The 14,606-nt window shown below is 35.8% G+C and overlaps 1 protein-coding gene across 1 annotated transcript; it reads left to right on the forward strand.

Moving 5' to 3' along the window:
* Positions 1 to 312: 312 nt before the first annotated feature.
* Positions 313 to 9,725, forward strand: LOC129320366 (heterogeneous nuclear ribonucleoprotein 1-like). The gene is made up of 2 exons (XM_054965787.1): positions 313 to 754; positions 8,227 to 9,725. The coding sequence occupies exons 1-2, from the start codon at positions 533 to 535 to the stop codon at positions 9,394 to 9,396; spliced, it is 1,392 nt and encodes a 463-aa protein (XP_054821762.1). The 5' UTR covers positions 313 to 532; the 3' UTR covers positions 9,397 to 9,725.
* The last annotated feature ends 4,881 nt before the right edge of the window (positions 9,726 to 14,606 follow it).

A 14,606-nucleotide genomic window follows, 5' to 3' on the forward strand; every position in this document is an offset into this window, starting at 1 on the left:
TTGAGTTATTTGAATGATTTTTAGATGTAGTTATGTATAAAAAATATTTTAATTTAAGATATATAATTTAATAATGATTGGATGAACGAAAATAAAATTTTAAAAGTAAAGAAATGTTTGATAATTATTTATAGTAAAAAAATTTATATAGGTTTTAAAAATAAAATAGAGATAATTAATATAAAAAAAAGGAGATGCTATTATTTTATTTTAATTATAATTAATTTTTTGATTTTTTTAAAATTTTTTTATAGGTGGAATATCATTGGTGGTTTTGTTTTTGCATTTGTGCACATCAGCCCTTGACCAACGAGAGCGAGGACGCCCGCACTCTTGTTCGAATATGCTCGCACCCTTGCTCTTTGCTTCTCTCTCTTTCTCTGTCTACCTAGTCTGCCACACAAACCCTTGCTTTCGCTCTTGCTCTCACTCTTCTCGTTACTGAACCCACAAATCCCACAAGCAAAATTCTCAATAGTAGAACGTAGTAGATAGAAGAAGAGTATAAAAAGGTAGTTTGGGAAACCCGGAAATGGATTCGGATCAAGGGAAGCTTTTCATCGGTGGAATATCATGGGAGACATCGGAGGATAAGCTGAAGGAGCATTTCAGCGACTATGGCGATGTCATTCACGCGTCAGTTATGAGGGAGAAGAATACTGGGAAGCCTAGAGGATTTGGGTTCGTGGTGTTCGCAGATCCTTCCATTCTTGATAGGGTTCTTGAAGACAAGCACGTTATTGATGGGAGAACGGTGAGTGGGCTTCAACTTTATCTTATTTAGTGTTATTGTTTTTGTTTATTTCATTTTCCTGTACCCCTCTCTATAGCTGAAGTCGTCTGGTCTTCTTGCTTCCGCTCATTGTGTTGTTTATTGTTTGCTTGATTTTGATTCCTCTCTTTTCCTCTGCGGAGAAATTTTTCATGGTACTAGCTGCTTTCTAACTGCAATTTTTGTTATAACTGATTTGTTTGTTGAATCATAACTTTATTTTGGGTTGTAATCACTTCCTGGTTTGGTATTGAGTTTAATGCATTTTTCTTATACTCTATGTGCTTGGTCTTTTCTGATATTTCAGTTATATCTTCTCTGGATTGATAATATTCACTTATTAGTTATTAATTGATCTATTATTTTTCGTATGGATGTCTGTTAAATCATAATGAAATGGGCCTGAACATTTTCTGAAATCATTATGAAACAGTAATGCCATTTTTGTCTGTTGTGGGTGAAGAAAGGCTTCCTAGTTGCTAGATAAATTAGGCCGTGCAAGGTAGTCAAAGATGAAAAGTGCTCTTAAGGCTCTAGACCCCTCAAATGGTTTGGGCAACAGGCGTTAAGGTGGCACATGCTGGTGAAGCAGGATATTAAAATGGAAAAAAGGCTAAAAGTATGCTATATTAAAAAATTGTTCATTTCAAATGACATTTAAGTGATAAATTGGCTAATCAAACATGATAATCTGAGGCATGAGTCATATTAATCATCAAATTCACTGATTGAATCACTAGCAGACTTGCAGTTTGGTATTTAATTTTGTAACTAGTTTAAAACATTTGGCTGGAATTCCTTTCATAAGAGGCTAAGTCAGGATAACCAACCGCTAGTCGCCTAGGAGAGACAAAAAAGGAGGAAGACAACAGAAGCAGATGCTGTTATGCGGATTTTTAGGGATGCTGATGATTTGAATTAATCTTATTTTAATTATTTTCTGCTATTTGCTGAATAAAAGGACCTCGTGGTTGTTAGATTTGGTTCTTAACATTCTTTTTAGTTATTAGGTTAATTGAGAGATATTTGGAATATTTTCTGATATTTATTAATTATTTTCCTCCATCTTCAGCATTATAAATTGACTAGCAGTCTCAAAGAGTAGTCATATTTGGGTAATAAAATTCCAATTTATCATATGTGAAGATTCTCCTAGTATTTTTGCTATTAAGAGATTAATAGTGTGAGATTCTTGCTCTATTCTCTCTCTTTAGAGTTGCTTGCCTCTTTATTTTTACTGTTAGTTTAGGGCCCTACCAATTTGGTATTAGAAGCTTGTTCAAGATGGTGGACATGCATCTTGGAAATCCTACCAACACCTCAAACAATCCTCCACCTGCCAACTCCTCCAACAACCCTACAGTTGCCGGCTCCTCTAGCAACCCTCCACCTTTTGAACCTCCAAAGAACCCGCTTGAAACTTCCTTCAATTCATTGGCTTCCCTAGCTTAAAAACTTGAAATGCTTGATGTTTTGACAGCTAAGGTTGCTACACTTGAAATGTCAAATATTACTCACATGGACAATGGCAAAAAGTTGGGAGGGTCATATCAACAGTAGTCTTCTTGTGATTATGACATCGAAGAAGATTATGATATGTAGATGGGATATAGAAGAGGGCCTTGACCACCACACACCAACATTGAATTTCCTAAATTCAATGGTGGTGATCCTCAAGTTTGGATTTTAAAAGTAGATTTTTTTTTTGTATTATCAAACGTAAGAAGATTTGAAGGTTGATGTTGCTTCCTTCTATTTAGAAGGAGATGCTTTGGATTTATGTTCATGAATAAATTTAGAGTCTACCTTACTCAACTGGGACAAGCTAGTTAGAGCCTTGCAAGAGCATTATGGTCCTCTTGAATATCAAAATCCGAATGAACACCTTTGCAGTTGCACCATCAAGAAAATTGGACTAGTTCAAGAGTATTGTCATAAATTTGCAAAGTGTGTTGCATGAGTTCACAATTGGCTAGAACATAGCCTCTTAGTGTCTTTCTCGACGGGCTCAAGGTTGAGTTGAAGGCTGATGTGTGAATTCATATGATAGACACAGTGTATAAAGCTGTAAGCATAGCTCTAGAATATGAGTCTAAGTTGCAGGTTCATGAACCTAAGCCTAGTATTTACTCCCAAGCCCCATGCATGTCGCTACCTTCTTCATATCAGCCCAAAGATGCACGTGACCTTAAAGGGACTTCAATCACGTCTTCCTCTTCGTATCACATTAACATAGCTCCAACATCTTCCGCACTCACAAAATCACTTGTGATGTTGGCTGGAATCTCTCCCACTTATTTTGAAATTCAAAGGTGAAGGGAGAAAGGGTGTTGCTTTTGTTGTGGCAAGTTATTCAGAGTTTAGATCATGCATTGTTGCAAAACTTGTTCCTCCTTGCTTATAGAGATTGACGAGAACAAATAGCCCATCTTGGAAGCTTTGGAGGGCCTGGACGACATGGAAGTAGCAATCGAGGAAGTATAGAAGAGAACATATAAAGTTTGCTAGTCCTGTTGCCAAGAAGGAAGGTTCAAGGCTGTGGAGAGATATAACTATAATGTGCAATAAGATTCAAGGGGATGTGGGGAAAGAAGTGAAAATGGTAGGAGCACAAGGGTGTGGTTTGGCAATTGGTTGGGTCAAGATGATTCACCTTATAAACAGTTTAAGTCCTCCTCTCCTTTGGAGGATGATCTAATGGTTAGTGATCTGGTTAATAGTGAACGAGGATGGACTACATAGTTAATGGAAGAATTACTTCCTGAGTAGATGGTATAGAGAATTACCACCATGCTACCTCTTGTTCATAAAAGTGATGAGGATGTGGTTAGGTGGAAGTTAAGTAATGAGGGACCCTTTACTATGGCAAGTACCTATAAATGGCTAAAAGGGGAAGATAAGCTGCAAGTTAGGGGAGAATGTAGAATTATTTTGAAATTAAAAGTATTTGAGCATATAAGAGTCTTTATTTGGTTGTTGTTTAATAGGAGATTATTAACCAAAACACATGCTAGTAGATGGAATGGAGGCAGTGACTAGTGCAGGGTGTGTTATAGGGGACAGGAGGATCATTTGCATGCATTAAGAGGTTGCCTATATGCTACTTGCTTTTGTAGAAACCTTGTGCCTATTGAGAATAGATCTGATTTCTTTTGAGATAATTGGAATGAATGGTTATTTAAGAACATCAAAAGAAGAAAGAGAATTGAGGGCATACCTAATTGGAGGGAAGTTTTTAGCATGGCGTGCTGGTATATCTAGAGATGGAGAAATATCATATACATGACCATGTTTTTGAGGTTCCTAGTAATGCTGGGAACCAAAGTTTATTCTATAAAGCTACAACCAAAGAATGGATGTTGGTATTCAGTGACAAATTGAAGGAAATCAGAATGATAAAGTGGATGGTGCCTAGGGAAGGATGGTGCAAAGTTAATACTGATTGAACCATGAATAAAGAGGGCTTAACGAGAGTAGAGGCGTAATACATGGTGAATGTGGAGAATGGGTAAAAGGATTTTCTATCAAGCTAGGTATGAGTGACGTGAAAACAGTAGAGGCAAGAGGTGTTCTTCATGGCTTGCAGATTTGTTAGGGGCATGGGGTTTAAAAAGGTTCAAGTGGAAAGTGATGTGCTTGGAATCATTAAAGCACTACAACATAATCAGATTATTGAGGGTTGTTACTTAACATCTATGAGATTAAAGGGTTTTCTAAACTATGATTGGCTAGTGGAGTTTAATCATGTCTATAGGGAAGGAATTAGATGTGCTCATCAGCTAGCTGCATTGAATTTGATTCAACTAGTTGCTTTTCTACCATTCAAAGACAACTACCATGCTATTCCTCTTCTACAAGGTGCTCAACCTCCTAACCTGTGACCCTATTGCTACCCTTATTTTCAAAAGAATGAGATTGAATGACAAGTTGATTATTTAATGATGATTTAGTTTCTTTTCTGCCATTTAGAGACAACTACCATGCTATGCCTCTCCTATAAGGTTCTCAACCTCCTAACCTGTGATCCTACTACTACCCTTATTTTCCCAGAGAGAGAGAGAGAGAGAGATTGAATGATAAGTTGATGATTTATTGCAGAGAGGTTTTGTATAGCCAAGTTCGGGTCCCTTTGTGAGTCCAGTTTTGTTGGTAAAGGAAAAGGATGACTTTTGGCAATTCTGTGTGGATTATAGGGCTTTGAATCAGATCACAGCCTTGATTAAATACCCGATTCCCAACATTGAGAGCTTCTTGATGAATCATATAGAGCCACCTATGTTTTTAAGATTGACTTTTGCTCTGGTTATTACCAAATTCAAGTGTTACTAGCTGATATTCACAAAATGGCATTCAAAACTCACAGTGTCTCTAAGAATTTGTTGTAATGCCATTCAGTTTTGCAAATGGACTGGCCACCTTTCAAGTGGTAATGAATGATCTCTTTTGGCCTTGTGAAAAATTTGTACTCATCTTCTTTGACAACGTTCTCGTCTACAATCCCACTTCAAAGCAGCATGAAGAACATCTTTGATTGGTATTAGAACCTTGCAACAACAATCATATTATGCCAATTTTAAAAGTGCTTGTTTGGGCAGACTCGAGTGACCTTTTTGGGGCATAGAGTCTTAGCATAGGGAGTTGAAACCAATTTTGAGATGATAAGCATAGTGAGTGAGTGGCCTATACCAACTAATGTGACCAAGCTTCGTGGTTTTTCAGCCATTACTAAAGGTTTGTTAAAAATTATGGTATTATTGCTTATCCTCTTGTTGAACTTACCAAGAAGAATGCCTTCTGCTAGTCTTCGGGAGCCCAAAAAGCTTTTGAAAAGCTTAAGTTTTATCTTATTATTATCCTGGTTTTACGGCTTCATAATTTCAACTTAGAATCTGTTGTAGGGTGTGATGCTTTAATGGAGGGTGCCAGGGCTATTCTTATGCAGATTGGAACAGGATCATCCTATTGCTTTTTATAGCAAAGGACTCTCATTTTCCAACAAGTTTCAATTTGCCAATGATTGAGAGCTTTTGGCGTTAGTCTTGCTGCTCCGAAAGCGGTGACATTACTTGTTAGGGAGGCCCTTTTGCTGTGAGGACTGACCATAATGGCCTGAAGAATCTCTTGGGGCAGTGAGTTTTAACTAATAACTCAATAGAACCTCATTCTTAAGCTCCTCCTGTTTGATTTTTTCTGTTGTGTACAATGCTGGTAAAGAGAATGTTGGGGCTAATGCATCGTCTATGAGGTCACAACATGCTGATTTTCTTAATCTGGTGATACTTTTGCTGTTTGATTTTCTAGAATTGCAAGAGGCATTGACCACCGATGCTTTTACCACTCCTATTGTTGCTGCCTGGATGGAAAATTCCAGGTCTAGGCCCAGTTATAGTCTGGTTGAGCAGAAGCTCTACTTTAATGGTTGCCTAGTGATTCCTCAGAGCTCCTCTCTCCACTGCAAGTTGTTGAAAGAGGCTCATGTTGCATCTTCTGTTGGTCATAAGGGCTTCTTGAAGACTTTAAAGCAGTTGTCAGGTACTGTTTATTGGCCCCAAATGAAATCTGATGTGAAATCCTTGATTGATCTTTTTCCATGTTTCTTTGGGCCCTACAAGGTCATAAGAAAGGTGGGACCAGTGGCTTATGAGTCAGATCTACCTTCAACAGCTAAAATCCATCTGGTTTTCCATGTCTTGTTGTTGTGACCTGCTCATGCACAACTTCCTCTTGATCCACCAGCAGAATTGCCACTTTCAGGAGATTTTGAGCTTGTTTTGGAGCCTAAAACAGTGCTGTCTCATTGCTTGAAGGGACCTCATTTGGAGCTGTTGGTTAAATGGGAGTCCAGATTGGAGGAAGAATCGAGTTAGGGGGATTATGATATGTTTGCACTGCAATTTCCCAACTTCTGCCTTGAGGTTGAGTCTATTCATGGTGGGGATAATGGTATACGTTGCGTCGGTGAGGAGAGTAGAACGGATAATCTTGAGTCCTGTAAAGAGAGTAGAGGAAGACTAAAGAGAACACATACAAGTTGTTGAACAAGATATCTTAGTTAACAATATTCTTAAAAGCTTAGATGATGATAGGATAGTATGGTGTTGTGTAATCTATGTAGCTGATCCCACCTAATGGGATAATGCTTGTTGTTGGAGTAATGGTAAAGGCCAAGTCAACATAACCAACCACTAATCACCTATCAGAGATGAAAAGGGAGGAAGATAACAGAAGTGGATGCTGTTATGCAGATTTTTAGGGATGTTGATGATTTGGATTAATTTTATTTTAACTATTTTCTGTTGGTTGTCCTCTAGAATGTTAGATATGGTTCTCAACATTCTTTTCAGTTATTAGGTTAGTTGAGAGATACTTGGAATATTTTCTGATATTTATTTATTATTTTCCTCTATGTTCAGCATTATAAATTGACTAGCAGTCTCAAAGGCTAGTCATATTTGAGTAATAACATTCCAGTTTATCGTACTTGGAGATTCTCCTTTTATTTTGGCTATTAAGAGATTGGTAGTGTGAGATTCTTGCTCTATTTCTCTCATTTTAGAGTTGCTTGCCTCTTTATTTTCACTACCAGTTCAGCGCCCTACCATCTTTCCTTTAAAGCATTCATTACTAAAGCGTTTCAGGGGCTCACCTTGAGTAATGCTAAAATATTGCCTCATGGTCTGAGTGGCGCTCTAGGCTTCTTTCAAATCATACCTCAGTGCTCAGTGTTTAAGACACTGAGGTGAGCCTGAACCTTTTTGACTGCTTGACACAGTTTATTTTGATTGACACTGTAAATTTGCATTTTATGATTGAGGGAGGTGGTTACGAGGCATGTGTTTGTGTTTTATACTTTTGGCTGGAGAAACATATCTGCTAATTTTGATTACTATTTACAGGTGTCATCTAGCATAATGTTATGTTGTTACTATTGAATTTTCATTTTAGTAATATACTTATTGTCCATTTTGGCTCTATTATAATGGTGTAATGTTGAAGCTTGTTGAAAGTTATACTTTTTCTCCATGAAGTCTTTTTTCTTTTTTCAAGGGGGTGGTTTGGATATTTGTTGATTTTGCCAAATTATGATTTGTTTCCTTCTAAAGCATGTGTGAATGCCTATCTTTTGACTGTGTTTACTTGTTTGCACGGATTAACATAAGCATGTTTTGAGGATAATATTAGCATTGTACGTTTTGGGATGTATTGTCAGGTTTATCTTCTTCTTCTTCTTCTTCTTCTTCTTTTTTTTTTGCGTAGAAGTTGGAATTTGTTCAAACATTGATAATAGCACTCAGCTTGGTGATCCCAGCAAGTAATCTGTTTCTTATTTTTAATATTTTGTTAAAGTTGTCATCTCTTTGTGGACTTGCAGATGTCAACCTGTAATTGTATGCTTTTTTCCTCTACCAATTATAGGCCTTATTAACCATATTATTTTATATAATATTTTCCAGGTAGATGCCAAGAAGGCTTTATCAAGAGAGGATCAACAAATTTCTGCCACTTCCAGAACTGGAAATCCCAATTTTGCCAGGAATGCTGGAAACGGTGGAAATTTGAAGACCAAAAAGATCTTTGTCGGAGGATTGCCTCCCACCTTGACTGAAGAAAAATTTCGCCAGTATTTTGAGGCTTATGGCCATGTAACTGATGTTGTAGTCATGTATGACCAAAATACTGGTCGACCACGAGGATTTGGGTTTATATCCTTTGATACTGAAGAGGCAGTTGACAGGGTTTTGCTCAAGCCATTTCATGATCTAAATGGTAAGCAAGTGGAAGTGAAGCGTGCACTCCCCAAGGATGCCAATCCTGGTGCAAGTGGCCGTATGATGAGTAGTGCTGGGTATCAAGGGTATGGCGCTTCGGGTGGTAACCAAAATTCATATGATGGTCGGATGGATTCTAGCAGGTATGTGCAACCTCAAAGCACTGGGGGTGGATTCCCACCTTATGGTTCGTCTGGATATACTGCTGCTGGGTATGGCTATGGTCCTGCTAATAATGGCATGGGTTTTGGTGGGTATGGAGGTTTTGGTGGTGGTGGTACTGGGTATGGTGGACCTGCTGGTGCAGCCTATGGGAGTCCAAATGTCCCTAATGCTGCTTATGCTGGTGGCCCACCAGGTGGCCCAAGGAGTTCATGGTCTGCTCAAGCTCCCTCTGGTTATGGTTCTATGGGCTATGGAAATGCTGCTTCATGGGGTGCTCCAACTGGTGGTGGCCCTGGTTCTGCATCTGCAGGTCAGTCCCCTGGTGGAACTGCCGGATATGGTAATCAGGGTTATGGATATGGTGGGTATGGCGGGTATGGTGGAAATGATACTTCATATGGGAATCCAGGTGTATATGGAGCTGTTGGAGGGCGTTCTGGAAGTGCTCCCAATAGTAACACTAGTGGTCCTGGAGGGAATGAATTTCAAGGAAGTGGTGGCAGCTATATGGGTAGTGGCTATGCTGATGTAAATGGAAATTCAGGATATGGAAATGCTGCATGGAGATCTGATCCAGCACAAGCGCCCGGAAGTTATGGTACTCCTCAGGGAAATGGTCCACAAAGTGGGCAAGTTGGCTATGGTGGTGGCTACGGTGGAGCTCAGTCCCGGCAAGCCCAACAACAGTAATTTTGACAGTTAGATTTCTGATTGGATCTTCGACATCATTTTGTTGACCCCTCCCTGAGTATTAATTATGATCACACAATTCCTCTTCAGCAGCAATGGAGTGTGGCTCAAGTTCAATGTCAATACCATTATGAGACTGGTTGGGTTGCCTGAACCCCAGTAGTTTGCAGTACTTTTTTCTTTAATTTATAATAATTTTTTTAAGGATATCAGATTCTCCTTTTCTTCCCCTTTAATAGCATCTGCTTGTGTGTAGCTCTAAATATGCATACTTGCGATTTAAGTTGATCTTGAATTCTGAGTTCTTATAGCATTTCAGTTATTGTTTACCTCGTTTGTTTGGTGCTGTACGTTGCCATGGTCATCTTACTGTTTAAATAGTTTCCCCTCCTTGTTTTCCCCCTCCTGGTTACTGTCAAGCGATAAGAAGTCTCTGTTTACACTCTCAGCTTTAGTTGTTAGGACAAGTAGAAATAAGGAGATTTAGTAATAGCAAAGTATTTACTGAAGTTGGGGATAGTGGTAATTGAAGCTTTTGAGGATGGCATAATCATATTACTCCTGGATTTGCACTTTTGTTGTACAGGAGGAGAGTTGCACAATTACTGAAGCTGAGCCAAGTGTCTGCTTGAATTTGGAGTCCCGACCTCGTTTGTGGTGAAATTTGAGGTAAAGGAGTCATGCCTATTTGACTAGAGCAGTTTGACTCACTTTACAATTTTGACCTTAATTTGGAGATTCTCTTAAGTCTTAGGTTCCTTTTGGTTGTTAGAAATGAATAGAATGGAATTGATTAAAAAATGAAGGCAAAAATAAGATAATCAAAATGTGGATGGAGATGGGTGAACCATATTCTTTAGAGGGAAAGATAATTTAATTCAGTTGGAAGACATGATTTATGTGGTTTTTGGGGGTATGATGATTCTAATATTTATAGCATATAGTATTGAGTTTTATCATATTTATTAGGAAGAAGGGTGATTTATCTCATTTTCATTTTGATTTTTTTAATCCATTCCATTTCTATCCTTCCTAATAACCAAATGGGATGTTAGATTTAACATGTGATTGTTGATGCTAGAAGATCCTAACCATTTCCCTGTTTAAAACACGGCTATGATTGTAACTGAAGATTCTCTTATTATGGACAATTCATTCCAAGATGGATAGTACTTCATCCTTTTCTGTTTTGTCCTCATTCTTCACCTTTTTGGCCATCTTTCTGTTTTAGCTTGTTTCCACTTTAGGGGTTAAGTTAATATGGTGTGACGTGGCACAATCTATAGCTCGTATGAAGTGAATTTTAACTGAAGTGAGGAGAGAGAAAAAGAACAAGATGAATACCTTTGTCAAATGGGTCTCACAGAAGTGAATCTCAAGTTTGGGTCCCTCTTCTTTCCTCACTTACATTAAAATCACCTTTGAGATCTTATTTATTTGTGGACTAGTGATGGGTTGATATAGGTTGATGCAGACTGTACTTGGAGTTGAGAATAACATTAAACGGGTGTATTTTGAATGTGTACTTCGATTAGATTGGGAAGTTTTACATTTCTTTTTTTTTTAATATTCAAGCACACTTATTTCTTTGACTTCGTTGCTTTGAGTTGGAATTTTTGTACTTTTGTTGGTTTCAGCCTTTTTTATTGTGATAGTGTGAAGTGATGTCTGTCTTCTGGTGGTGAAAGATTTTATTTTGTATTGTCTGTTGTGATGAATTTTTGGAACATTTCTTTTTTTCTTTTTAAATTAAGGTCAAGCTTCATTAAAAAACATAAAAAGATTAAAGAAGAAACTCCTCATTGTCCATATGAAAAGGAATTGCTAAACATGACACACAAAATGCAAACACAATGAAACAAGCCACGAGAGGCCAAACTTTTTCAGTCCATGTAGACGAAAACGAGCTCGATGATGGCAATTGGGATTGCGGCGAGTTGATACTTAGTATCGAGTCATTAGATAACCTCTCGTAGTATTTAGAAAACCACCATTGCTTAACACATGAATCAATGGCCTTTGAAGATTTTCATTCGCACTTTGGAACAGTGGTGGAGCTGCATATGCTTGATGTCCCCTCAATTTGGTGTCCCCTCAATTTGGAAGAAATTATAAATAAGTAGTGTAGAGTTTTTATATTTTATTCTCTTCAGCTCTAAAATTTTACACACCTTAAAATCTACTTTTTTTTTAATGTTTTAACTTAAGCTTAATTTTAAATCCACCAATTCACAACTTTAATATGATGTTTAAAAAAGAACATACTTATTTATTTTTTTTTTTTTTTAATTTTCTGCTTAATGATTTTATATTTATATTTTTATATATAAATAATATCATAAATTAGTGACTTATATTGAAGAAAATATTTTTAATAGCATTTGACAATGAGTAGGGGACAATTATAAAATATATAATTACTGTTTAAAAAATTTATTATTTTTAAAATTAATCTGTACCTTTTGACATAGGGTTCTAGCTTTGTCACTGCATTGAAAGATGACTTTGCATGGAAGATCACATACAGTTGTAGAATAGAAAAATCTAAAACGATAAAGCAGCACTTCTTCTTTATTATCTGGAACCATTTGTTTAGATACCTTCGACGTACTCTTCCTTCCCAACGCTCGCTCCATCTTCAAGGTTAGAATGTCGCCTCCTCCCTAACTTCAAGCTAATCACAAGCCCGTTGCCCCTAATTACCTTCCTTTGCTTCGACATTGGATGGAATTGGTTTCCCTGCTCCTCTCTATGATGAGATCTATGGCCTAGATTTAAAGTAGTATTATATATTATATTTAATTAAATAAAAATTTATAAAAATTATAAAATAGTTTTAATAATTTTTTATTTTTAGTATAGTTTAGATTTAATTTTGAGGGTTCAATTTAATATTATAATTGATGTATATTAATTATCTAATGTACTCTGCACAGTTCAAATTAATAATAAATTAAATCTGGATTGTGTAGAGTACATCTGGATAGTCAATATATAACAATTATAAAAATTTTAATATTAAATTGGACATTCTAAATTAAATCTAAATCAAATGAAAAATAAAAAAATTTATTAAAATTGTTTTATAATTTTTATAAATTTTTGTTTTAATAAATATAATATATAACACTACTTTAAATATGGACCATCTAAATTAAAATTTAAATTGTTCATATTTCATTACAGGAATGAACATCATAATATATAAAATTATTTAAAATCTAGACCATCTAAATTAAATGCTCATCCCTGTGATTGACATAATGATGCTCATCCTTACGATGAGAGGAAACCAAACCCACATTTGCTAGTCTCTTCCTCCACGTAGGCTTCGTCTTCTTCCTTGAATGCATCCTCTTTGGTCTTGATTATAGTCTATTCTTTGGACATGGGATGGTCACCCAAGCCAACCGAAATACTGAAGACTTTACGATTCGTTTGTTTTCTATTTTTAAAACTGTTTTTTTGGTTTTTAAAAACAGAAAAAATTGAAAATTTGTTTGGATAAGTGTTTTTTATTTAGTTATTTTCAAAATTGTTTTCATCTTTTGTTTTTAAAAACAAAAAATAGAAACAACTTTAAGTTATTTTCATTTCATTTTTTTATTTTTTTATTTTTAAAATACATTACATTTGATTATTGTAGATTATAATTATCTTGACCAATTTTTATTATTAATCTTCATCATTAACTGTCTATAGTCATTGCTATCAATTCATTTTTTAACTCTAAAACTGTTTTTTAATTGACATGTTGTGCTCCGCAAGTATACGGGTCGTAACAAGTAATAAAGTGTGAGTAGAGTATCATTCTCATGAAATTTGTTTAAAAACAATAGTCAAGCAAAAGATTTAGCAAATTCAATCAAGTTGAGCTAAACATAATTAGGTGAAGATTTCATAAATTAAATTATCACTAGAAAATAAAATAAAGAGAATGATTCAAGACTTTTTGAAACTAATTAGGCTTAGGATTATTTATCCCCCTTTATACTTCAAGAATACTCAATTAGCCCCCAATATATTTTACTTTTAATGATGAATTATGCTAGTCAAGGATACTAAATTACTCACAAGTGCTTTCTCAAGTCTCCAAGTAGGTGTTTAGTTTAATTAATCCCTTAATCTTTTAATCAACTAATTAAATTCTAATTTTCCTTGCAAATCCTATGTGACTTTGTCAGGTTAATGAATGTATCTTTACTTCATTAACAAAACCATTCATTCAATTTGCAAACTTCAAGTTCTCACACAATTTAACTCAAGTTCTCCACTAAACATAGCTCTCTCAAATATTAATTAAGTGAACCCAACAATTTAACTAATGGCCAATCTAGTAGAAACATTAAGTATCGAGTAAAATCAACATAATCACATCATTAATCATAAATACAAAGGGGAATGAGTATTTAATCTATACAATGGTTCAAATTAATCCTAGAATCAAGGGTTTAGGAACAAATGTTCATAAAACCCATGAGAAAATACAAATATATCAGCACAAACATTGAACAAAAGGAAATGAAGGAGAATGGAGAAGAAGAACCAAGATGTGAAGTCAAAATCTCTTCCAATCTTCAAACCCAAGCTTAATCTCTACCAAAATTCATGCCTTAGTATAACATCCTAAAAATTTTCCTATGATTTATTAATCTAATAAAGGATAATTATATAAATTTAAGTATAACTAGGTTTGAGGATAGATAGAGATGACTATTGGGTTTAGTTTTAGCCTTTAGATTAGATTCGAAAGTGAATTGAGTCATCCGAGCTCAAATTATAGAGAGAGATTGGCTTTTTAGCTCACTGTGCGTTATGCTGCATCATAACAATTTACATTGCAACATAATTTCTTGAACCATTTTTTTCAACATGAAATCAGTTCAAAAGACAAAGAGTGAGACTAGAAATAGAGTGGGGGGTGACCAGGTAAGTATCTTTTTACTAGAGCATCAATTTTTAGGCATTTTGAAAGTATTTGGGGCTTGCTTTCACCTAAGTATGCCTTCTTTATCTCTTCTTCTTTCTACACATTTTTGGAACTAAGATTTAAGGTTGAGAGATGATGATTTTCAAATTTAAAGCTATAAGTCCGAACCCATTAGTCTAAATAGGACTAATGAGAGTTGTTTAAGTATTGTACACATAATTATAAGTTTTTATAAAGTTGTAAGCTTAGATCATCCATTTTAGATGAATCCCATACCACC

The sequence above is a fragment of the Prosopis cineraria genome, unplaced genomic scaffold (assembly GCF_029017545.1).
Source record: "Prosopis cineraria cultivar Desert tree isolate PC_DT_omini unplaced genomic scaffold, ASM2901754v1 PC9, whole genome shotgun sequence".
Classification (NCBI taxonomy): domain Eukaryota; kingdom Viridiplantae; phylum Streptophyta; class Magnoliopsida; order Fabales; family Fabaceae; genus Prosopis; species Prosopis cineraria.